The 24,655-nt window shown below is 48.1% G+C and overlaps 10 protein-coding genes across 10 annotated transcripts; 5 read left to right on the plus strand and 5 right to left on the minus strand.

Annotated features, from left to right (window-relative positions):
* Positions 1-183: 183 nt before the first annotated feature.
* N7466_003759 (putative protein phosphatase PP1 regulatory subunit Sds22) lies at positions 184-1,642 on the minus strand (the record flags this gene model as incomplete). The annotated part of the gene is made up of 6 exons (XM_057163156.1): positions 184-200; positions 264-741; positions 832-1,128; positions 1,281-1,352; positions 1,421-1,452; positions 1,507-1,642. 6 exons carry the CDS (start codon positions 1,640-1,642, stop codon positions 184-186), a joined length of 1,032 nt encoding a protein of 343 aa, XP_057021837.1.
* A 1,287-nt stretch (positions 1,643-2,929) lies between these two features.
* Positions 2,930-4,839, minus strand: psrA (putative general stress response phosphoprotein phosphatase Psr1/2; the record flags this gene model as incomplete). Its single annotated transcript, XM_057163157.1, has 5 exons — positions 2,930-3,142; positions 3,207-3,305; positions 3,367-3,516; positions 3,578-4,662; positions 4,743-4,839. 5 exons carry the CDS (start codon positions 4,837-4,839, stop codon positions 2,930-2,932), a joined length of 1,644 nt encoding a protein of 547 aa, XP_057021838.1.
* Positions 4,840-6,805: 1,966 nt separating this feature from the next.
* On the plus strand, positions 6,806-9,268 carry N7466_003761 (uncharacterized protein; the record flags this gene model as incomplete). Its single annotated transcript, XM_057163158.1, has 4 exons — positions 6,806-6,980; positions 7,214-7,290; positions 7,347-7,500; positions 7,551-9,268. The coding sequence occupies 4 exons, from the start codon at positions 6,806-6,808 to the stop codon at positions 9,266-9,268; spliced, it is 2,124 nt and encodes a 707-aa protein (XP_057021839.1).
* A 1,561-nt stretch (positions 9,269-10,829) lies between these two features.
* Positions 10,830-11,452, plus strand: N7466_003762 (uncharacterized protein; the record flags this gene model as incomplete). Its single annotated transcript, XM_057163159.1, has 2 exons — positions 10,830-11,092; positions 11,248-11,452. The coding sequence occupies 2 exons, from the start codon at positions 10,830-10,832 to the stop codon at positions 11,450-11,452; spliced, it is 468 nt and encodes a 155-aa protein (XP_057021840.1).
* A 1,466-nt stretch (positions 11,453-12,918) lies between these two features.
* N7466_003763 (uncharacterized protein) lies at positions 12,919-14,166 on the plus strand (the record flags this gene model as incomplete). The annotated part of the gene is made up of 1 exon (XM_057163160.1): positions 12,919-14,166. The coding sequence occupies one exon, from the start codon at positions 12,919-12,921 to the stop codon at positions 14,164-14,166; it is 1,248 nt and encodes a 415-aa protein (XP_057021841.1).
* A 91-nt stretch (positions 14,167-14,257) lies between these two features.
* N7466_003764 (uncharacterized protein) lies at positions 14,258-15,474 on the minus strand (the record flags this gene model as incomplete). The annotated part of the gene is made up of 3 exons (XM_057163161.1): positions 14,258-15,111; positions 15,201-15,353; positions 15,411-15,474. 3 exons carry the CDS (start codon positions 15,472-15,474, stop codon positions 14,258-14,260), a joined length of 1,071 nt encoding a protein of 356 aa, XP_057021842.1.
* A 269-nt stretch (positions 15,475-15,743) lies between these two features.
* N7466_003765 (uncharacterized protein) lies at positions 15,744-17,804 on the minus strand (the record flags this gene model as incomplete). The annotated part of the gene is made up of 5 exons (XM_057163162.1): positions 15,744-16,498; positions 16,560-16,985; positions 17,063-17,200; positions 17,293-17,549; positions 17,749-17,804. 5 exons carry the CDS (start codon positions 17,802-17,804, stop codon positions 15,744-15,746), a joined length of 1,632 nt encoding a protein of 543 aa, XP_057021843.1.
* A 284-nt stretch (positions 17,805-18,088) lies between these two features.
* Positions 18,089-18,425, plus strand: N7466_003766 (Tim10/DDP family zinc finger protein; the record flags this gene model as incomplete). The annotated part of the gene is made up of 2 exons (XM_057163163.1): positions 18,089-18,186; positions 18,248-18,425. The coding sequence occupies 2 exons, from the start codon at positions 18,089-18,091 to the stop codon at positions 18,423-18,425; spliced, it is 276 nt and encodes a 91-aa protein (XP_057021844.1).
* A 306-nt stretch (positions 18,426-18,731) lies between these two features.
* N7466_003767 (putative Sin3 complex subunit (Stb2)) lies at positions 18,732-21,311 on the minus strand (the record flags this gene model as incomplete). Its single annotated transcript, XM_057163164.1, has 1 exon — positions 18,732-21,311. One exon carries the CDS (start codon positions 21,309-21,311, stop codon positions 18,732-18,734), a length of 2,580 nt encoding a protein of 859 aa, XP_057021845.1.
* A 1,525-nt stretch (positions 21,312-22,836) lies between these two features.
* N7466_003768 (ubiquitin-protein ligase RMD5) lies at positions 22,837-24,283 on the plus strand (the record flags this gene model as incomplete). Its single annotated transcript, XM_057163165.1, has 4 exons — positions 22,837-22,957; positions 23,060-23,187; positions 23,248-24,006; positions 24,065-24,283. The coding sequence occupies 4 exons, from the start codon at positions 22,837-22,839 to the stop codon at positions 24,281-24,283; spliced, it is 1,227 nt and encodes a 408-aa protein (XP_057021846.1).
* Positions 24,284-24,655: the final 372 nt, after the last annotated feature.

The following is a 24,655-nucleotide window of genomic DNA, read 5'->3' on the forward strand; positions in this document are numbered from 1 at the left end:
CTATTCATTTAAGCAAGTACCAATAGTTCTGCACCTTCAAGTTCGTTCCGTCGGCCACACTACGGAGTATATTAAGATCTTGAAATGGGCATAGTAGGGCCTAGTAGGTTCGTTTATTGTTAGGCTTTCTCTGCTCTACTCGAGCTGCACAGTCAATCAGATAAACGTTACAACGGGCAAACTTCAGACCCGCACATAAGCTAGTTTATAACGTTAGCACTTATATATCATGATTAAAGGGCGGAAATTGGGGGGAAACATACAAGCATCAATCTGAGAGACCTGCGGCAGCGCCAAGCGCACCTTATTGCGGTAGACAGCGGGTCCATTCAACTGCAAAGGATTGCCCTCAAAGTAGACAGTCTCCAGCTTCTCTTTATCCTTCAACTCACGCTCAACTTCTTCAAAGCTCGCGAGCTTGTTATTAGATCCCCACAGCTCTTCAAGATTCTTCAGTGTAGACAAGTGCTCCAGATGAGTGACCTGGTTATTGGAGAAGTCCAAGACACGTAGAGTAGTGTTTGACTCCAGACCGGAAAGATCTGTGATAGCGTTGTGAGAAAGGTAGATCTCTTCGAGATTAGGGAGAGCGGACAAGCCGGTAATGCTGGTGAGGCGGTTTGATTGGATAGAGATAATGCGGAGGTTGGACAGGCTGTCGAGGTTTTTCATCTCGGTGATTTTGTTCTTTCCCAGCCAAAGTTGTTCAAGCGCAGAGAGGGTTTCGAGGTTTTCAATTTCCTATACAAGTCAGCCGAATGCTCCATGGTTCCATGTTTTGAGGAACTCTCATAGGATCCCCCTGCGAAATTCATGAATAAATAAACTCACTCTAATCCGGTTTGCGCCCAGCTCCAGATTCCGCAAGAGAGTCAAACCCTCTAACCCTTCGATCTGTGAGATCTTATTCTGCACAAAGAACAGTTCAGTCAGCTTAACAAGATGAGCAACATTCTTAATGTGCTTAAGCTTGTTAAAACTGAAATCCAAGCTAGTCAAGTTGTGAAACTCATCCAGGCCCTTGAGGTGGCCGATAAGGTTGTCATAAAGATCAAGTTCGGTCAAAGTAGCGGCAACATTGGAAGGGAAGTCGACGCGGGATATTTGGTTTTGGCGCAGGCATAGTCTCTAGTAATCCCTCCGTATTAGCCAACTGCCGTGAATGAAGGCGAGCGGGTTTGCAGCACCGGCCCGTCCGCGCGAAGCGTTATTCGCCGCGACATTTAGTCCGGGCCTAAGGTATGTGTGCAGATTGTGGAAGGATAGGAGGATGAGTTTACCTGGAGCTTGTTAAACCGTTCCAAGTGCAGCGCGGAAAGTGACGATATACGACAGTGGACAAGATCGATATCCTGGCAGAAGAACGAACGCGTTAGCACCCAAGTCAAAGGAGACGGCTGAACTCCAACTGAAATCGTACCTCGATATCAACGTCCTCGCCTTCCAGTAGATCTGCAGGTTATTAGCCCGCCAGCTCGACGCTTCATCTCAAAGCTGATTCCGTACCTTCATCGGCATCAATCTTGTCCACTGGTGGGGCCTCGGGATCGGAGTAATCTGAATCCTCCAACGCCTCAGGGTTCGTTATGACAGCCTTGGGCTCCATTCGCATCTTGCCGTCCCAGCCTTCTTGATTCTTCATGATGGATGTGTTGTGAGAGGAAGGTGTAGAGAAGATGGAAGTTGCGGGCGGTGGAAGATTGCGATTATGATTGCGGGGAGCTTTTTTTATGGCTCGTGGGTCGTGAGGGGTGCTGCTGTGGGTGACCGAATAAGATTAAGCCACAGATTTTGGAAATTGAAGAAGAAAAAGTGGTGAATGTAATTGAATCTAGAAAATTCGGCTTGGAAGCTCTTATGGCTCATTTGCTGGTAATTTGGTTGCTGACTATAGCCTTGATCATCCTCGCAGGTTCCTAATGCGGCGACGATTTAATGCAAGTCATGCGACGCGACTCGGAGTGCGGTGGATCAAAAAGATCATGAGTCAAATGTAAGCGTGTCCAATTCTTACAATACTAGTATGACCAAAAAATGGTTAAAGCATACTAGTAGTAGTCGAGAACAATACTCTATGTGGATTATGAAGTCACATACTAATTCTTCAAAAAGGGATTATGAATATCACAATACGCTTCGCTATTTGTTATTCCTGTGAAACGTGTAGAAGAGTAGTATGTACTGAAATGCCGCGATCGATCAGATAGTCATACATTGCTTGTGGGGGAATCAATCCAACAATGAAACTCGAGCTTGGCACGTTGTGGCACGATCAAGGGACGCATTAATAGCCCGGGTGTGCCTCCACAGTGCCATGGTGATCTAGAAATAATCCAAGACTCAACATTCACTCCGTGGCGATGACTCGACCCGGCCGACAGGATAGCGAGGCGCAATAAAGCAAGAAACAAATAACGCATAGGGGGTTACAGCGGCAACATGAGAGCCAACAGACGCCTGCAGAATGCATCGGAGAATGCGGACTAAGGATGGAATGACGATAGGGAGATCGGAAAAATCGGGGCATGACAGGGAATAATCGACAGGGCTAGGAAACGAGGCTCGCTCGGAGCAAGATCAGATAAGGTCACAATGCCGAAGGGAAAGGAAGGCCTAAGTTAAAAGAAGAAGAAAAAAGATGATGAATGCCGGATGTTGAGAAAAAACTGGACTTTCCAGAACCGTAGAAACGACAAATTCATCGGATGGACCATGGCATGGTAGGGAACCAGTTCCCATCTTGAGTCCATGGTCGCGTCGAGAAGCGAAGTGACAATGTAGTGGAACAGGGAACTAGGGGTAAATGCGAAGAGATAGAGGAAAATGCTGGGAAGTAAAGGCTTTTCTCGCAACAGTGTAAAAAAAAACATAGGGAACGACGCGCTCAAAGGGGAATCTCGGGCGTTACAAAAATCTCCGGACAAGACATTCACAGGGCGATGTCCAGGACCATGGTGACATCTTGGACTTGAGTCCCAGCAAGATCCTCGAGAACGGGGATAAGGTCAAGTAGTTCATTGTCATGTGCGTCAGAGAACCAGCTGCTGATGGGTATCGCGTGTTGAGGGTGGAAGATATACGAAGTAGGGGAATTGTCAATGATGATCGTTTCACGGAGGTCACGTCCAACTTGAGAAAGGTCCTATGATTGTTATGAGCTGGCTGTGTTTGAAGACTTTGGCTGAAGGGTTAAAGAGAAGACTAACCTTGACGTAGTTTCCTTGATGATTGTAACAACTCTCTCGGAACAACCGATGGTGAACCACGTTGTGTATATCAAGCTGGTCCAGCAACGGATCACCATACTGCACATTGGATTAGTGTTTATCCCGAGTCACAGAACAAGCAAAAAGAGAATGAACTCACCTTGGAAACGGATGCTGTAAACACCACGACCTCATACAACTCACCCACTCGTTTCATAAATTGATCCACACCGGGTCGCTTGATGACATAGATATTGTGATACTGACCCTCGATCTCGACTGGAATAGTGAAATCGGCACGTTCAAGAACCTGGATCCAAGGCAATGAGTAAGTTGCGGGCCAAATGGGACTGGGGGCGAGGGGGTCATACTTTAAAACTACTGTGAACCAAAGTTTCATCAAGATCCAAGACAAGACATTTTCGACCCTGCAGGTGTTGAGGAATCGACGGGAGCAACCACTGCTGACCCGCAGGAGGCGCTGGCGGAGGCGGGGCGAAAACCAATGTGCCGCTGGTGTTCGAGGTATCTTCGGCGGTAACGTCCTCTTCGTGATCACCGTCAATTTCGCCATTCACAGGTTGCTTGGAGATGGTATCAAGAACCGGGGGTTCTTCCTCCTCTGGCGTTTTGACCTCCTCAGATGGTGGGGCATCGGGCTTCAATTCGGGCGCAATACCATTAGCCATGATGGGTTTGGTAGATGTATGTTTCTCTGCTTCTTTTCCAGTTTCGGTGACTTCTGGCTGATTCGCTAAGGCGGAAGTTCCTTCACCTGGCGCGTCAGGTGGGGGTTGGGCGGTAGACCCTTCTTCTTGCTTGGGTTGGTCGCTAACGGTCAAATCTGATTTCTCGTTATCAAAGTAGGCCGGGTCTCTCGACTCTGCGGCGCTTGAATCACCCGTTCGGGCTTCGGCTTTGTCGGGGGTCGGGAGGCGATTGGGAGCGGGCGCTTGTTTGGTGGATTTCTTTGCGGGAACCGCCTCATCGTCGCCATCCACACCAGGGGAGGAACAGCAGCTGAGGAAAGCCAGGAACTTGCTCTTCTTCTGGGATCGAGGAGGGCCATTCATCTCTGGGGTAGTCGGAGTGGCCGAATCTGTGGATTTCTCCACATTGGCCGCCTCCTGTGTCGCCCGTCGTGACCGTCTGCTACTTGCCCGACTACGATCACGGTGCACTTTGTTGAGAATACTAACTTTAGAACTTCGGCGAGTTGAGGTCTCCTGGGCAGTTTCCTCGGCCTTCTCCGTTGATTGTTTGTCGGCTTTCGAAGAGCGGCGCGACGGAATTGGGATCAACAGACTACGCTTCTTAGGCGCGTCAGTGCCTTCGGCATCGGGTTGATTGGAGGTAGCTGCAACAGATGAAGAGGCTTGCTGAGTAGAAGCGTCCGGAATGGACTGCTGGGGTTCAGCGGCCTCGGAGACCTTCTGATCGGGGGTCGATTCCGGACCTGGAAGCAATACAAACATCAGCAACGGGCGGGATTTCCAACAGAAGGCGCATTCAAATGAATGCGACTCAGGAACTTACCAGAGGCCTCCAAATTCCCCGAGGGATCCATAGGCGCTGTGCCCGCAGACTCGAGAGCTTGAGAAGAGGGATCTTGCCCCGTGCTTGCTCCACGCATCGGGAGTTTAGCTTTGGGGGACGAGGGTCACCGAGACCCTAGAGAGCACAAAAAAGGAGAAGACGAGCTTTATCGAGAATACCGAGTGGAGAGCTCCTCCAACAGTGCAGAGAGCGCGGCAACTGAGAAAGATGTCAACACGCCTCCTGGATCAGCAAGCGCCTAGGGCCCTTTCGCTTTTGGGGGGAAGGAAGCTCAGGTTCGCACGTACCGCCTTTGGCCCCCAAGTTGAGCCAACCACGTTCAGGGACTGCGCCAAGGCTGACGGATCCCCAGCCCACAGAATACAGAATACAGAATACAATATGGGCAAAATAAGAGTCACAGAGATGAAGATTGTGCCTTCAATTTTGAGACTTCCCAACTTATCACCGGCTTTGAAAAGAAGAGGCACATTGACTTGAACAAACGTGAGAAACTCGAGAAAGAGGAGGTCCGTCACGTGATGTGGACTCGATCTCTTGTTTTTTTTTTTCTTCCTTTTTTCCCTTTTTTCCCTATTCTGTTTTTCTGTTTTTCTTTGCTTTCCCCGACTAAGCACACTACTAAAGCCCTCGGCGGCTACACGACCAATTCTCGACTATGTTGGGTTTAGTGTTGGTGTGGATCCCTCTTAATGCTGGTTGCCCACTTGACTGGCATGACTCCAGCTCCATAGTACGGAGCACGGATGGATCAATAACTAGTGTAAAAAGGCCTGGGCCAAAACAAGAACTGCAGAAGTTAACTTGTCTCTAACTGATGTTGATCTACTTCCTAGGGTGATCAAATCCAAGTAAACCAGTAATTAATCGTGCCCCCCTTTTTCCTGGGTTTTTTTCCCTTTTTTTTTTTTTCTTTGCAAATTAACTAAAGAATAATCCACTGGAGAAAGGGGATGGGAAATGAGTGCTTATTGGCGGGAAATTGGCATGCAAGAGCCAATCCTGTGATAAGTGAATTAACGATGTGATAGTGAATACATGGGAAATAATCATGCACGGGTAAAAATAGATTTGGATACTTGTTGATACTTTGTTTTCTAATTGTAAAATAGCAAATCTCCCATGATTCCGGTATTTCCGAAGTACCCCCGGTCAAGAGCTTTCCCCATACGCTCATGCTCATCTCCACAAGGTTTTGTTCTACTGCATAAAAAGCAACCCTTGAAGACCCGGCGCTAGACTTTGACCACGTTATCAATACGTAGACGATGAACATGTAAAGTACATATGTGAAAAAGACTAACAGGGATTTTTGAGTTGTTAAAGCATTTAGAGATTTGGACTGGTAAACTCCTACTACTGTAGTATTTCCTAATGGATTTACTTCGAATATTTTTTTCCTTAAAAAAAAAACGCAACTTAATATCAAAAATATGAGACAAAAAACAAAAACAAATAACAAATAACAAATAACAAATAACAAATAACAAATAACAAATAACAAATAACAAATAACAAATAACAAATAACAAATAACAAATAACAAATAACAAATAACAAATAACAAATAACAAATAACAAATAACAAATAACAAATAACAAATAACAAATAACAAATAACAAATAACAAATAACAAGTACTAGTTACTAGTTAGTAACTATAGGTACGATGTATTACAAAGTATTAGCAACATCCAAGGTTGAGAGTACAGTACAAATCAATCGTAACCGACGCGGCTCAACTCACCGCGTAATTTTCTGCCCACCCCCGATCTCTTTTCCTCCTCTCCGCCTCAACTTCGTTTATCTCCACGTGACTACCTTATCACCACGTGATCATCTCCATCGAATCGGACATCCATCAGCTCGAAGGCGCTTACTACTTTACTGGCAAGTTCAATATTTTCAAAAACGAGATACCTTATAGTCTGACTTAAATATAATCGTATAGGGGGCTTTTTGGCTCATCATCTCAAGTATTGGGGCTGGAAGCCAGCCCCATAGCTTGTGGTCTAAAGTTACTCCTGTCTAGCTATCTCAACATGTCGAGCGATGACAGTTTAGTTGTCTTGCCTGTTAATGCGGATCTGACTGACGGGAAAAGCGATACTTGGCCATCGCCGACCCATACTCACGACTGGGCTCAGGCCGACGATGCACGATGGTTGGGCAGTCTTGGTGATATGTGGGTCGAGAAGACCGGGGCTAAAGAGACAGGTAAACCGCTTCTGCACCCCATTTCCATGTTCTGTTTTGTCCTTTTTTTTTCGAAGAAAAGAAGAGAATCTGCAAGCCTTGCTTCGAATTCTGAAGCTCATACCCATCTATCGGGCCCTGGCTATTGATCTCTTACCCACCCTTTGTGTCATGTTGCGGATGCTTGCGCCAGAACTTGGCGATCCCATCTTTCTCCCAATAATTTTTTCAACATACTGACTGGTCTTGTTCAGATGTCAAATACAAACTGGATCAACTGCCCGGGGGATATGCAGTCTTTGATAGAGCGCGAGGGAATAACAGGGAGATTGTGAGTCTCTCTATCTTTCTATATTTGGTTGTGCATCATCTAACCCTCTTTCGCAGCGGGACGTCTTCTTGTATGGACACCCAAGTGGCCACTACTACCAATCCCGCAAGGCCTTTTTCCCGCATTTCTGGTGGCTGATGACCGGAAAAAGAGGCTCCTGTGAATGTGTTCCTTGCCAAGGGTATACAGGGGGGCGTAAGGTTCGGAAGCGTAAGTCAAAAACCACACTATGGGTCATATTGATTTCTGACGCTCTGTAGGCCGTACGAAGGCTGAAATGCAAGCTGCAAGGGCCGCGGAATCACAGCAAGCAGGCCCGAGTAAAAGGCCGAGGGCAGGCGCAGCAAAGAAAATCGCAGCGACGGCAACTCCAGTGACAAGCATGCTGCAAACTACGGAAACAGATTATCCCGGCGACAGTCAAGGCCCCGATTACTGGAAGGTCCATATTGCCCAGATGAAGGAGCGCGGTCAGTCTGACGATAAAATCAAGCACCTACTCAACATGGACTGGGTGTTGACCAATGAACTCCTGGCCGATCATTTCGTTCAACTATCGCTTCAGGCAGCGTTCATTCCACGTCGAGGGGAGCTGGTTCTCTGGGCCTACGAAATTGACGGCAAACTTGAGTGGAATGCTGAAAAGAAGGCTTTCCTGATTCGCAAAGATAACAATAAATGGATCGCTCCACAATGGCGTGCCGGTGTCGTCACCCAAACCCCGACGGAGGAAACCACCTTCTTGGACATTGTTACTGAGACCTCAAAGACCTCCCAACTTGTGTCCTATTGGGGATTCCGCGTCGAGACTCTCCCGGACCCTCTCAACGATGAAGACAAGTCATTCTCGTCGCAATACAACTACGTTCCATTGAAATGCATCAAACCGTTCAACTCATGGGAGAAGTTTCTCCACGGAATCTCGCGCGATGATCTCCATCCTTCCATCGAACATGCCATGACAGTCATGGCGTCATGGAGTCTACTCTCTCATCACCGCTTCAGTGGGACATGGCCCAACCCCGAGATTCACAGTCGAGGCATTTTCATCGGATCGGAGCTCGTCACGGTCAGAGATACCGTCCGCCTGAAGCCATTTGGACTGCAAAAGCACGAAATGGAAGAGGGCGGCAACGTTTTGCACCCTGAGGTCGACCCCGTGGACGTGCTAGTCGTCGAAGGTATCTGGCTCAGTCTCAAAAACCCCTGCGAAGACTTCAAAGACCCAGCCCTTGCCGAGAAATGCACCCCTTTTATCTCGGGCAAAGTGTACACGCGCGATCCTAACCGTCTCAGCCGCGATCTCCCCTTTGCAAAAGACCCGCTTCAGAAGATGTCATACGACGACACGCTCGGCGCGTTCCGTCAGGTCGGAATGAGCAGCTACGGCGACTGGTATCGTGTTGCTGGTGGACGTTCTTGTATTGTTTCGCCCTCATTGATCTTGGGTCGGTGCTACGAGCCTGAAGCTTTGATGTTGCATTTCAATACCTCACGACTGGACTACGATCTTCACGGAGTTCTGAGTGGACGTCAGTATTCCGGCGAAATCGATGTCCGGATTCCAGAGGGCTCAAAATGGTTCTGGGGTGATAATCGTGTTGAGACTCTAGGCTTAGTCAAGGTTAATGGCGTTGATGTCGGAGTGGGAGCGGAGCAGCGTACGGACCCCGAACGATGGCTCGCAATCATGAAAATTCTCCGTTTCCCTTATGCCGACAAGGAGATCAAAAGGGCCCAGCTACCACGGACTCGTGGGCGGCCTCCAAAGTCCAAGTTCACGGAGATGCGGAAGACAAGCGAACTTGTCAGGACGGGACTGGGTGTCTCGGCTGGCTCTTCTACTGAAGAAGTCATCGGTAAGTATGAGAGCGAATCTGAGGCGGGTCTCTCAGAGCGAGAACTCACAGCTCCTGTTTTGTTCCGTGGGGGTACGGAAGAAAGTGAGGGCGGCGACTATCATCCTCGCAAAGGATGAGCTTGAAGATCGGGTTGAAAGGAAATATCGATGTTAAGGCAAATATTGATATGGAAATATTGATATGATATCCGGAAAGATCCCACGATTAGGGCTCAACATCAGGGTCTATCTTATTAGGAAACGATTAACGACCCCAATGCGCAAGAATAATTCAATCAAAGAATGCAACTCCCCAAAGAGACTTTCAGTAGCTTCCATTTTCATTCCTTCCGAGGTTGATACCTGGTCAACTGGTATCTAGTGGCCTTGTCGGGCTTAGCCGAATTGTTCCAATGTTGCAATCTTATTATAATGTCATTACATCACCAATGGACCTCTCGACAACAGAAGAACGGTTAGATGGCGTTTTTCACACTACCCCGAAAGATCTAGTCGGCGATCTCAAATTGATTTTTGGTAATTGTCGACAGTACAATGACGCACAAAGCAGAAGAATAGCGTTATTAGTAATGGCTCTTGATTCTTGAAGATTTATTGGCTGACGTTTATTGCCTACTAAGCTGGGGGACGGGAGGCATGAGCCGCATTTCTTAAATTTTGTCAACTGACTTGAGCCTCAAGAGACCTTGAAGCTTGGCAGGGAGAAATCCAGGCCTATGTGCCATTAATTGATTCGATGTTGGCCCTTTCTCGGAAATAATCAATTACACGCTACAGTGCAAAGACATCAGACCAATGATGTAGGTAATTTTCAGAAAGCCACGTTATGTATTTATCCCTGTATCGCCACATTGAATACGTGCATGGTGGTCCGATCCTCGTCACCACCCTTACGAGTCGCGAGTCCAACCGTCCACGGCGAATCCAGTGTAGTTACCACTTGTGTACTAGTTTTCAGTATGCTTGGTATCAATTCGTGAGAAAGATAGACGCCATCACCTAAAATGGATATAATATTACGGCCGATCATCTCGTCACGGTAAAGAAAACAAGGGAAATTGGGTATTTCAGAAACTTCGTGTTCACCATGGCCCATTATGGTTAAAACCCCTCCGCCATGTGAGCATGACCACCCGGCCGGCCACCCTCGGAGGGGGAGGGGCGAAGAGTGTTTAACCGTGGAGCGTTCTGGAAACACGGACATGAATGATAACTTTTGGAGTCTGTGCGCCATGGCCCACCATTTCAACTTGTGCCATTTGAAAATGTTAGCATCCATCCCGCGCGCCATTATCGGCACACCGCAAGTTACAACTTACAACTTTTGTACAAGTATACACTGCCCAGGTGGATTTACTTGCAATGTTACTACAGTAGAACATTTATAAGTCTGCATCCCCTCCTCGGATATTCTGTGTTCTTCCATGTTTATTTTGTGATTCGAAAGCTATTGGAGACGGCTTTTTCTATATACAATATGAATCGGCTTCCCCTAGACAACTCTGCGTCTGAGCTTGAGTATTGGACTCATGTCTTTGAATCGGACAGGCCCCAGTCACTCCATAGTAGCGCTAGCACTTCGGAAGCGCTCGAGCCTCATTCAACAATTTCTAGATATTTATTGATAGATCCACCAACTCCCCTAGTTCACTTGCCACAGGAACGTTTTTCAACCAAGATGTCACTGCAATCTTCCGATCCACTCATCTCCAATCCATTCCGTACCCACCACGTCTACAATGATCCTACAGAACCCTTCCTATCTACTATGCGCAATGGATACCAGTCCAATACGATGTTTGATAACCTGGCCCCACCGCGCTCTAACCATACGTCTACTCTCCCGCCGCCACATAACGGTGTTCAGTCATGGACTACCAGTACTCTAGCTGGAGATCGGCCCTCGGGCACAACCATACATGACCGGCAACACAACAATAGGTAAGCCCTCCATTTCATATTTCAACACGCATCGCCTGTCACATCTGCAAGCTCTATGTTCTATACTTATGTACTAAGTATAAACATTAATTTATGTCCATCTATATATATGTACACGTATATCATGTATATAACTGATTTCTATTTCTATATAGAGAAAGCACCACTACTTTCATCTGCAAATGGGACAACTGCCGCAAACCGTCATTCCAATCAAAGGGAAGCTTGATGCGCCACATCGACACACAACATGTCGCTCCACGTTCGTTTAAATGTTCGGAGGAGTCGTGCAACAGGTTCTTCGGTCGCAAGGATAATATGGAGGAGCATGTACGTCGGGTTCATTGGGTTCGAGCCTGAGATCTACTTCATATGCGAACGTGAAATTTATGTCAATACTGCCCAGGTGCATGCGTTCCAATCTCCCATTTTCCCGATGAGACTGTTTATTTAGGTTCCCGGCGTTGATTTCATCAATACCTAGTATATTTCTCGCCTCCAGGACTCCATTTATCTGTATATTCAAATGTTTGATCTATCACAGCACTCGAGGTGCCTAGACAAAATACAAATAATAGCAACACAAAACCTAACTCCTGAAAATTACTAGGCAAATGGATCACGTGGTCGACCAGCTGAGCCAATGCCAACTGGCCAAGTTGGCACCTGAATCAGGTACGCGATTCGGGTTTGAACAGTGCACGGTTCTATCATAATCCCCGCCCCGAATAAAAACCTACCTCGCTCCTCCGCTCATATTTGATCTCAAAATGCTCACCAATCCAATGGAAAATATCACGAAATGGATCTACGGGCCTCCCAACTTCCGAGTCCTCCTAATTGGCGAAGGCGGCACTGGAAAAACAACATTTATATCTCAACTACTGCATGGCCATGCCTGGGAAACATTCCCTACCATGGGACACGATCTTTACCCCATAACTTATAACCGACGCACTTTCTCATTTTGGGATACTGGAAGTCTGTCTGCCCTTATTCCAAGATGCTCGATTCAAATGTTTCAATAGCTTTGAATTCTTGCGCTAACCACATCTACGTAGTGGGCTGCTTTCGAGACCCTAAATGGGTTCAATACCTTCATAGCCCAGATACATCTGTTTTGTTCTTCCATGACACTACATCTGGAGAGGAATTTTTGCCCAATAATCTTGAATTGCTCTCTCGCGTTGGTCGAATCATGCGAGACGTGGGGTATCGAAGTATTTGGATTGTCTTGAATAAGCGAGACTGTGCGCCTGCGCAAGAAATTGAGTATTTACGGCAGATTTACTACCAGAAATTAATAGAGATATTCGATACTCCCTTCGATTGCAAGGTGATTGATTATCCCGTGAGTACCAAAACTGGAGAGGGGGTTCAGCGCATCAAAGATGACCTATCTACCTTGATGACCGGAGAAGAAAAGAAAACGCGGCAAAGAGCGCAGAACCACTGCACTACGCACATGCAGCCGGCCCAGAAGGCAAAGATCGAGCACAAAGATACAGATCTCAGGGCTCAAATCAAGAAAGAAGGCGCTGAGGATACGATGGTTCTTTTGCATTTTTGGCAATCATTTCTCAACGCTGATTTGCTGGAGTGGAATCATCGTAGTCACCTCAAGGCAGGTTACATTGTTGTCTTGAAATCTTTGAAAAATGGCGACAATGTTTTCTATATGGCGGACGATTTCCTGTGTCATCTAAAACGATTAAAGATGGCGAAGCCAGAGAATTTTCGAAATACAGAACACCGGTATGGAGCTCATCTGGAATATGATATCCTGCAACGACCTAAAGCATACTAACGAGGACTTTCAAAGAACGATGACAATATTCTGGCTCACACAACTACAATATGCTATCATCCAATTCAAGTCTCACCAAAATACATCCGAATTCCCATCCTGGACTGACTTCCAAGAAGTTCTCCTCCACACGCCATCCCTCATCAACACTCGCCTCTGGTCAGTATACTACACCAAGGAGCACATGTTCAGCACAAAAGCCCGGGAATCATGGTCCCTGCCAGATCTACAGCCTCTTCCGGGATTATTGGATTCAAACTACGATGCATTTTCGGCGCAAGGAAAAGATCCCGACCGACTTCTTCGATATGCCTTTGCTGTGATTCAGGATACTGTCAAATCCGGTTCTCGCCGCGGCCAAGTCGTTAAACAGGCACTCGACTCGCTACAGGCTACTACAATACGGCTGCGTAAGAAAAATACTTCCATGCCTCCATATTCTGAAACCCAAGCCTATTTCTGGATTCAAATTGTCCATGCAGCCATACAGTCATTCAATACCGCTCCAGACAAATCGATGAACAGGTCGATCCTCGATATCCCTGTATCGAGGCTGAGTTCAGCTAGCTTCAACGCTCTCTTTGATCTGAACTCAGGTACCTGGAAGCAGTATTACTCCGAGAAAGTATGGAATAGCATCGCGGCGCGCATGGCATTTATTCCTCCGGATCTAAAACCATTACCTAACGTTATCATCTCATCATCTGCATCTCAACAGAACATTGCGCTTGTCAAACAGATGGAAACCTCTATTTTCCAGCGTGGACCTGAGTCTCCATCTGCAGAATATCTTTCTTTTCGCGCAATCACTATTATCCAAGAAGCTGTCGCGTTGAATTCACCAGTGACTGATTCCCCAGTCATCTTGACCCACACTCACATGTTACTCTACTTATACAAAAAGCTTTATGTTGAGTCTCAAGATGAGACGTCAAGGAAGGCTGCTTTGGAGGAAGCGTGGAGCATATCGGGCCCTCCAGTGAGCTCTGTCACCCACAAAACATTTTGGATCCAGGTGTTGGTGGCCGCCGTGACTCGTGAGAATCGTGAACAAACAATTGATGATTGCCCTCCCGTGGGAGCAGCTATGTGCTTTGAAAGCTTCATCCGGAGAAATTCATTTCTAGCTTATGAGGCGCTGTGGAGTGTATACTATTCTCCAGAAATATGGTACAGCGAGGAGGCTGCTGAGATGTTTATTGCACCCGACAGAAGGAAAATCGCTGGGTCTCTGGCTCCCGGCTCAATGGAGAAGTTGTTTGAATGATCAGCGGTACCTACCATGGTAGGTCAAGGAATTTGTTGGTAGACCTGGTAGTATCAACACATGCTATGCATCAGCTAAGCTCACTATAATTCTAGTAATTCTTCTGTACAACCGCCCTCGCAAACTCCGCAAAGGTCAACCCAGCCTCAACCTCCTCCCCCAAATTCGGCTGCGTAAACACCGCCAACGTGTTCCTCGCAATCCGCCCATCCGCACACTTCGCCCCCTTTACAAAATGCGGCACAGCCCTGAACTTCCCCCTAGTAATCAACTGAAGCGCCTCACCAGTCTGGAACGCAAGACAATCCTTGGGGATATTAACTTTGACGACCTCTCCCGCCCGGGAACGAATATACAATCCCGCAGACGGGTCCGGGGAGGCCGTAAGCTCAGGGAGAGGAGAAGCCGAAGAATCCAGAGTCGGAGGCGTAGCAGCTTCATCCAGGAACATAGCGGACGTAAGACCCGTCAGACAGCCATGATCGATATGAGTCGCGCACCAATCGTCATCGTCCTTCTCGGTCTCTTTGCCAGGAGCATCTTCCACGGCCGCGGGGAAATAATGCAAAAGTCTCGCTTTGGTGGTTAGACTCGTTTCGACAACACGCTGCAGATAGCCCGGTTTGTAATCTTCGATGTTCGCCTCGGCGTACCGATCACATGCGCGCGCGACTAGTCCCGCGGTCTGGATGATCAGTGAGCAGAGACTCTCGATGCTAGGTCTGAAGGTTGGCAGACGCTCTGGTGAGGGCCAGATATTGGGTGCCGTGTACTGCGGTAGATCGGGGAATCCATCTGCGGGGGCGCTGTCTAGCTTGGAGTCTTGGTAGAAGGCGCAGTTGACGTAGTAGGAGCCCTTGAGCGTATCAAAGTGACCTGACTTAAGAGTTTCCTTGCCACAGGACCAGCCTACCAGGTACTTGGATTCGGGGCTTTCGAGGGATTCTGGGAGTTGTTAGTTATGGTGGTTTTCTTATTCTTGAATCCTAAGTTTGGGCTTTGGGAGTTGCCATTGGATGGGCTGTGCGACGTACCAAGCTCATTGGGCGGGAGGGCTGCCAGGTAAGATGCGCTTGAGAGAACTTGGGCGCGTAGCTTAATGAAGCTCTCGGGCAGGTCTTTCACAACTACAATTCCCAAGGACGATGGGCCGAAGGCTTCGGTAAGGGTGTCGAAGGAGACAGTGCCTGGGTTCAATTAGCCGCTTTTTACACCATAGTAGCTTTCAAGAGAGCAATACTCACCATTTTCGAGATCTTTCAGGCTTACGGTAACCGCTTGGGCTACAGGGGCCTGGTTAACAGCCATGTTTGTTGAAGTAACGAAGAAGTGCCGTGTTTTTCCCCGCCTTGAGACTCGGGAGTGGCCGATAAGCTGCGGCTAATGACGGCTTTGATAGAGCGGGTGATTTTTTAGTACATTGGCACTAAAATGTTAGCGAGGAACTAATCGATAGGGCATAAGAAAATGAATCATGTAGTAAGTAAAAGCAGAGAGTGGATGTTGATACATGAATTACTAGGTTCTATCGTACAGTAGACAAATGCTATGCTATGCTATGCTTGGTTGAGGTACAGTTATGCCTCACTTGAACCAGGCCGTCTGGTAACGGTCCTCAAATTTCCAAAAGCCAACACATCACTAATGCGCTTCGCACCTGTGAAAAGCATCACCAGGCGATCAATGCCACATCCCCATCCACCAGTCGCAGGAAGTCCCCACTCCAACGCCTCAAGATAACTCTCATCAATCTCGCCAGGCTCACCAGCCGCATGACTGAACCGCAATTGGTCCTCGAACTTGCGGCGCTGCTCGAAAGGCGAGTTTTCCTCTTCGTAGGTATTGATCAACTCCTTGCCCTGGATGAATAGTTCACCACGCGCAGCTACACATTGGCCAGTTGTGGGGTGTGTGAAAGATTTTGAGAGCGGAGAGAGACATTCGGGAGGGTTTATGATGAAGGTTGGATCGACGCACTGGGGTTCGACGTAAATGCTGCAGAGTTCGTCAAGGAGGCGGGGGAGGGTTGCATTTTCAGGGAGGGGGAGAGAAAGAGTTTGGAAGATGTTGCGGATTTGATCGAGGGCATCGGGGGAGTTGAGGTCGGGAAGTTTCTGGTTGATGGCATCTTCGATACCGGTTATGAAGTCGATACGCTTGAATGGTGCGGTGAAGTTGACTTGGGTGGGTGGGAGAGTAGTTTTTTGGGTTTGGATATGAGTGGCCATGCCGGACAGTAGGTCTTCGGTGGTGCGCATCAAGTCTTCTAGGTTGGCGTATGCTTGGTAGAACTCGCAGGTTGTGAACTCGGGATTATGGGTTTTGTCAATTCCTGATTTTGTCAGTTCTGGTTTACTTGCTTCACGATTCACCTGGGCAAGGGCTGGACATACCTTCGTTACGGAATGACGGTCCGATCTCGAACACTCGGTCAAACCCACCCACCACGAGCCGCTTCAGCCATAATTCTGGTGCAATACGCAGCGAAAGCTCGCGCTCTGGGAACTCAGTGCCGTGGGTGATGAATGGGCGGGCAATAGCACCACCAGCCACAGCTCCAATGATAGGTGTGCTGACTTCCATAAAGGAACGATCAACGAAGAATTGACGAAGATATTGAGTCAGAACGGATCTAGTTCGAATGATATCCGCCGCCGTCGGATCAGCCAGGAATTGGACATGGCGTGGGTATGGTGAGATTTCATGCGAGCTATCATGAACGGGAACGTCATGCAGACATGGTGCAAGCAGCTGAGGTAGCTGTGTTGCATTGATAGTAAGCTCGCCACGACCAGTGCGATGCGGATTACCAGTTACGGCTGCGAGGAGAACGGCAGTTAGTGGGCAAAATTCTACTATAAGCCGGGCGCAGGTTCAGGCAGAGGAAGGAACATACTAAATGCATCACCACGGCGAAGCAGTCGATACAGCTTTTTAAACTCAGTAGGTTCGATGCCCTCGAGCTGGCGTTTGTTGCACATGACTTGGATTTTATGGCCATCTTGAATGATATCGAAAAAAATCAATTTGCTCCCTGCGAGCCTGTAGGTACGTATTCTACCTAATCTAATCTAAGTACAAGGACAACTTGAAGGCATTAAGCCAAGAACAACAGGCGTAACCTACCAGAGATAACGACCGTGTCTTCTACAGAATCATTGTTGGCTAACCCGTCGTACCGGGAACGGAACTCCTTGCAGCTTAGAGTGCGGCTGTCCACCGCGAGACGGGGATATGGGTCTGCACAAGCAGACTTGATCTCCTGTACTCGTTCCTGAAAAGCTTTTTCGGGAGAAGAAGCAGAGCTACCATTCCGGGTAGGCTGTTGTGTTAGTCGGGCCCGGATGAGGGGCTGAATACGGGATTGTCGGAGGTGACCTGCACTTGAAGGGAGTCAGTTAAGAATTCTCAATGACAATTTCAAAACAAGAAGTAGAAGTAATAATGTTAAATCAGGAAATTGGTACGTGCGTTCATATACTCGTGAGAGTATCAACTGCAGCGGTTCTGAAGCAGAGGGTACAATTCATCATAAAAGATAACGTGGAAAGAAATAAAAAAGAAATCAAGAGTTATTCTTACCTGAAGCTTAGGACATTCAAGCCACGGGACCAAGCCCAAGGGCGAATTGATTGCATTGCGAACAATTCGCAGTTCACATTGCGTGGTTGAGAGAAAAGAAAGAAAGAAGAAAAGAAAAAGTGCGAAGAAACGGGAAAAGTGGAAAAACTCGGGCGGACAAGACAAGGTGGCCCAAGCTTCCAAAGTCGACAACTTCCGGTCCGCATCGACCCTGACTAGTACCAACCATCATCCATTCTATCAAGGTAAAGCCCATATTTATTCTTATTCTGGGAATTGAAGATACTAATCCATTGTGCTTCTTTCAGTCAATCTCTTTTCGTTTCCACTCATATTCACAATGTCTTTCCTTTTCGGCGGTCAGCCCAAGATGTCCTCGGAGATGAAGCTCGCTCAGGCCGAGACCGAAGTCGAGATGATCTCAGACATGTTCAACCGGTGAGAAGCTATCTTCTAATATACGCGTTGGAATAATGTGCTGATGCAGACTGGCTATTAGTTTGAACGAGTCCTGCACCAAGAAGTGTGTCCCCGTCGACTACCGCGAGGGTGACCTCAACAAGGGCGAGTCTGTCTGCCTCGACCGCTGCGTCTCCAAGTTCTTCGACGTCAACATCAAGGTTAGCGAGAAGATGCAGGGCGATGCTGCCCAGAAGCAGCAGGCTTTCGGCATGTAAAGCGTTTATGAGGCTTTGCAACTTGACGCGTTTGAGGAGGAAATAGAGGACAATTTGAATTCCCACTCTGAGAATCAATCATCTAGAGAGCAGGCTGGACACTGCGACAAGTTCCGCTCGCTTATTTGAGGTCGATTTGTTTTTGTTTAGTGATGGGACACGTTAATATCATTATCACATTTGGGTCTGGCGAGGAACGCCGATCTATCTATGTACAATAGCAAAAATGGAAAAACATGAGAATTTCCAAAAGGAAAAGAGAGCAGATTAATATCGTACATGCATGTTCACACATTGGAATTAGTACTATAATGGGTTGGAAACGTCAAAGGAACCTGAAAACCCAAAGGACCGTCGTACCCACGTCATCCAGGAGATACTGTGTTCTTCCTCGCCTTGGAGTAGGGCTTTGACGCGGGTTTCCACGTTGACAATATGCCGCTCAAAGTCGGTCAATCCCTCCTCCATGTCGTCGACTTTGGATTCTAGAACATGGAGCTCATAGTCCAGTTTAGCGCCGAGCAGCTCGACGCGCTTGACACTATCATTCAAATAGGCGGTCTCGTCGGTCAAAAGGTCACTGGATCTTTCTCGTAGGCGTTGATAATCACCAAAACGATCTATGTAGACTGAGTTGAGTTCTTCGTGTTGGTCATAGAGTGTTTTGTTGAGGCTGTCCACGGCGTCAACTTGACGTTCAACCCAAGGGGCAGTGAACTCAGCCAACTCCAATATCCGGGAGCTGAAAATACGAGCATCAGATGCCAAGATATCTTCTTGGGCAATTGCTTCGTCTAAAGTTGCCGAATTATCAACTCTGGGCGGCTCAACTAGCGGCTTGGAGGCGTGGATCACTTCTTCAACGTTACTAAAAGAAAGATGTCGCGGGCATTTCTCGTCGCAGCGTTGGGGCCCGATTTCGCTACTCCGAAGCTCTTCACAGCTCTGAGCACGCCGAAGAGACATCAAGGCTAGGTTTGGCCTTGCATCATCTTGGTCTCCAGGATCACTGGAGGCGACAGTAGACCGCGTTGCAGTGCGTTCTAGATCGGATTCTTCTTCCACCCCGGGGAGGCCCATTGGAATCGGAAGATGGTCTTGTTGCTGCACCTGTGATTCGGTTTCTGTATCTTTCGGTGCAGATTCAATATGAATTTCTGGGGGTTTGACATCAGACATCGATTCCGACCGAGCCAAAGGTTGGCTTTGGTCATCTTCTAGACGAGCTTCTGACTCCTCGTCAATCTTTGAGTCCGATGTAAGCCCAGTCATTGTTTTGGTGATTGAAGGCTCGGTATCACTGTCGATGGACGGACGATAAGCAATATCATGCATCAGTTCTGGGCCGTCTCGAGACTGCTTGTGGTGATGTGATCGCAGTCCAGGCAGGCCCACGGCGTCCTTGAAACGACCCAGGCCAGCCCGAGCATCCGACACCCTTCCACTTACACCTTTCTTCCGGTGATCTTTTTCTTCGCCAACTATAGGATCTGAAGAGTTCCATTGTCGATCGAGAGCAGAGGTTACCCGCTCGGCATGCAAGTCTTCTCCAGAGTGCTTCTTCCGGCTTGTCCAAATATAGCCGCCCTGATCATCTGTGGTGAACATCATGTCCGATGTCGGGGAACGTGTGAATGGGTGATCGTGACCACTCTTTCCCAGTTTCCCCAGCCAAAGCCACTTCGCTCTTGATCCATAACAGCACTGGATAAAGGTATCGATATCCAGGGTTTCAACATCAGCGATTCCGCCTTTCTCGCGTCCGCGAACCATTCCCATAACCATCTCACCACCTTGGCCACTGAGCTCTACCATGGTTGACTTGACAGCATCGGTCCATCCTTCCGCATTGGCAGCCTTGGTGGTAGCACGATGTAGTCGATCCAAGGTCCTTCGGTCTAGCCTCCTTGTTCGGGGCAACTTCTGGGATTTCTGGAATCCGCTAATACCCCGTTTGAGGTTATCGATGTCAAAAGCATCCTTCCCTACAGGAGCTCCATATGTGTGCAGTCGATTCCGAGCACCAAGAAGTGTTCCAAGGAGAGCAGACACCGTAGTTGGTCCCAGGACACCATCGCTTGGTTCAATATTATACAATTCTGACCCAATATCCGCCCACCAATCACTGATGGCTGCTTCGGTCACATCGCACAAGAGACCATCCACATATTCCGGTGCTAGCTTGCCAAAAACCATCAAGGCGATTTGACACTGCTTCACTAGCTCCATTACCGCATTATAAAGACGGACCCGCTCATTGGTTCGGTAGAGCTGATGAAACTTTGCTTCGGTGGCGGGTAATGGATACTGGAGTTTGAGGCCTGCCCGCCCAGCGCAACCCAGCCGTTTCAAGTTCTCGTTCACAATAAAATCCTCTCGGTGTTTTTTCAGATCGCCTCCTGGGATTGGAATGACAGTCAAGGCTGACGGGAAATTGCCCAAGTCTGTGACCATGATAATTCCAAGTGGAGTCTCCTTTTGTCGAGTGTTATTTTTCTTGACGGCATCGAAATACATACGCAGTCGAGGTGACCATGTGGCTTCATTTGTTGGCACACTGAGTACCCCAGCCACAACCGTATGCGACGGGTCACCGGTATAGGTCGCGATAACAAAGGTCGGATGCACGCGAGAGCAGGCCCATTTTTCGACAACATAAATTTCGTAGCCTTGTAGGGTCTCGCGGCGATGGAGGACATCGGTAGAGGAATCTTCTTCAAGGTATCGTAGGGCGACGGGGTCAGTGAAAACCAGTCTCTGGTGACCCTGGGGCATCACTTGGTCGGGACCGTTCGTGTTGGGAGCGGGGTTTCCTTTAAGGCCGTCGGAGGCCTTTGCGGAGTTTCGACGGCTCGGCGTCGGCGCACTGGCTGCGCTGGTCGACATGGCGCGTTTCGGTCAGGGCGAGACACGGCGTCTCGAGAAGAAAGTCCAAGAGAACAGAGAGTGAATATGATGGAGAAGACCATTGATCCACGCCAGCTTCGGCGCCACGCCTCGGCCCAAGTCAGGGAGGCGCCGCCGAGTGTTTGAACTAGAGTAGAATTAAGGAATTACCAAGCAACTGGGTAGCAGGACCAGCACTTGATGCATATTCCCATTCAACAAAAGAAAACAGCAAGAAAAGAAAAAAAGCAGTGGAAAACTTTTGTCGGAGACTACCAGAGTGTAGTAAGTAGACTGAAGATCCTCAAAACGCTGCAGAACTATCGACGTCACTGATTGGGCGGTGAAGATCAATTAGGCATTCATCAAAACCAGGGATTTTAACTCAAGGGACCAGCCGCATCATGGTCAGCATTTCTGCTGCAGGATCCAAGGGCAAGCTTATAGCTGTGGGATACGTGACATTCAATCTACGAGGAGGTGAGGTGGATCTGAATGGGATGACGGATTGAAGACTACAAGAGGGTAACGCGTGTTCACGCTCTACCCTTCTACACGTAGAATAATAATAAATAAGGAGAACGAGGAAAATCTCTTCTCTACAGGCCACCAACATGGGTAGCAAGCAGTAGTGAAAAGAAGACCAGACAGTACTCGAATACTGGACGTTGCAGTTGTGCGAACAGACCAGCGCAGACCCGATGGGTGGCTGCAAGCAAGAACGCTCGATGGATGAACCAAGGAGGTTTGAGGCATCTTGTTTTTTCAAAAATTCCCTTCCGATCCCTAGGGACCAGAAGGAGAGGTCAATTTGGTAGTTTTCAACTAGCAAAAACACGGTCTCGGATGTCTCCTCACTGACGCGTGTAAAACCCGTGCACTAGGATGAAGAAGAAAAGAAAAAAGGAAGGGAAAGGAGGAAGGGAGGGTCAATTATTTATACCCAAAAGTCGAGCACGCTAACGTAAGCGAGAGTGGGTCCTTTGCCTTGTTTGATTGGCGGTGAATTAAATAGTGGGTCTGTATGAGTCATCCCTTGCATTTGTATTCCCAAAGAAGACTAGTGAGTCTTGAAATTCACTATCCCCATTACCACCAAGCACATGCCTGTGTATTATTTCTCCATACTATCATACTGATATTTCACAGTATGTAGTAACACAGAAAGGCAGAAAGTTGATCCTGTAGCAAGCTAAAAACCCAGGGGCTTGTATGACTTTAATACAAACATCATCAGTTGACTCGAGGGGTCACGTGTCTATGGCGTAGGGCGATCACCCGGAAATGATCCAACATCTCCAACGTCCCACTTCCGAGTACCGATGTTTGCTCAACTGGCTATTGCTCTGTTGCTTCCATAAATCTTTACAATAATCATTCATGCCATCATAGCCCGGGTACTTGGGGCTCTGGAACTGCATAAGCGAGCCCCTCTGATCTCACCCTGCATATGGCCTCCGCTGGACTCGGGCGGTAATCTCACACACCTCCGCATTCAGTACCCACACTTCACACTTCAAACACCATGGATATTGTACAAAAGGAGCACGAGAGGCTCCTTAAGAGGCTCAGGGGCTCACAAGGTCTAAAAAATGTTGACTCTACCATCGAGTTGTTACAGTCGGCCCGGAAGACTATAGCTTCTGGTTAGTTCCGCATACTCCAGCAACCTAGTAGTATCCATGAGTCTTGGGGTGGCTCATGATCGCTGGACTGGTCTTCAACTAACCTCATTCCCTCCTCTGCAGATCCAAACCAGGCAGCTATCACACTGGCCAAACTTCAGAATCCTATCAAGTCGTCATTTGAGTCCATCAATGATAGCCTGAAAGAAACCCACAGCGGTTTGAATAAGTACACCAAATCTCTCGACAAGGTAACAAATCCTCCGGTGAATTTCCCGAGATCTTTCACCCATCTAATTTTGATATTCCAGTTATTCAAAGATCGACCCCTACCCAGCACAGAACACGATGCCCTCTTGCAACAAGAGAACCTAATCAATCGTGCGATTTCCATGCACCTTCTCCGCGAGGGACAATTTTCTGTTGCTGCAACCTTTCTTTCTGAGATCGCCGACCAAAAGGCCATGGATAATCCCGAGTCTACCCCGCTCACCCCCAAACCTCCTACGAGTCTACTTGACGCCGATGAGGTCCCCTCCAGCGAGATCCGGAAGCAGTTTGCTTCCATGTACTACATTCTGCAAGAACTAAAAGAAAAGAATAATCTCCTCCCAGCCATCGAATGGTCTCGGGAGAACCGCGAGGCCCTGGAGGCCCGCGGCAGCAATCTTGAGTTTGAACTTTCTCGCTTACAATTTGTTTGGCTTTTCCACGGCAGGTCTCACGACCTAGGGACCAGCGACTGGCAAGCGGCCATCCAGTATGCCCAACGAGAATTCCAATCATTTGCACCCCGCTACCTGCGAGAGGTTCAGCAGCTCGTTGGCGCCATGGCTTACCGCCCTAACCTCCAAGGGTCACCATACTCGACCATCTTCAACAATGCCTCTGCCTGGGACGATGTAGCCCAGTTCTTCACCCGCGAGTTCTGCTCATTGTTGGGCCTGTCGGCCGACTCTCCTTTGTATGTGGCTGCCACTGCTGGTGCAATTGCACTTCCGACCCTTCTCAAGTTGCAGACCATCATGAAGGCGAAGCGCACCGAGTGGACCAGTGAAAATGAGCTTCCGGTACGTGTTCTCTGTATTCGTCTTATGGTTTTTCCTTTCATACTAACAAATCTCTCAGGTCGAAATTTCGTTGCCACCCTCGTATCTGTTCCATTCCATCTTCGTTTGCCCGGTGTCAAAGGAGCAAGCAACTGATGAAAACCCACCAATGATGATGCCATGCGGGCATGTTATCGCCGAGGAGTCTTTGCGTCGGCTCAGCAAGGGGAATCGCTTTAAGTGCCCATACTGCCCCAGTGAAAGCCATCCCAAGGATGCTCGGAAGATCTTCTTGTGATGGGTTTATCTATTTTTGCTCTTTTTTTGCGATGTCATCGGCGCGAGGTGTTTTGGGAATCTTCTGTCCAAGTGGGGTTTCTTAGCGTTTCGGAATAAGAATTTTTTCTGTTCTCTTTTATCTTTTAAAGTATTATCCCAACCTAGTAACATTCAGCCATATATGCAGGCAGATGTGCAGCACATTGATCGATACCTACTAGTAGGTATGAATTCACTGCCCAGCTGGAGGTGGGGAATGAGAGGGCTACCAGTATCTCCAGCGCTGAATTCCACATATGCACGTCCCCGGCAGATTCCAAGGTTTCAATGTTAATACAGTGTCTCTCACAATTTCGCCCGGGCGCATAAAAAAAACGACGCTTCTTGCCTA

This window comes from Penicillium verhagenii, assembly GCF_028828195.1.
Source record: "Penicillium verhagenii strain IBT 33310 chromosome Unknown utg000005l_segment0_segment0, whole genome shotgun sequence".
Taxonomy (NCBI): domain Eukaryota; kingdom Fungi; phylum Ascomycota; class Eurotiomycetes; order Eurotiales; family Aspergillaceae; genus Penicillium; species Penicillium verhagenii.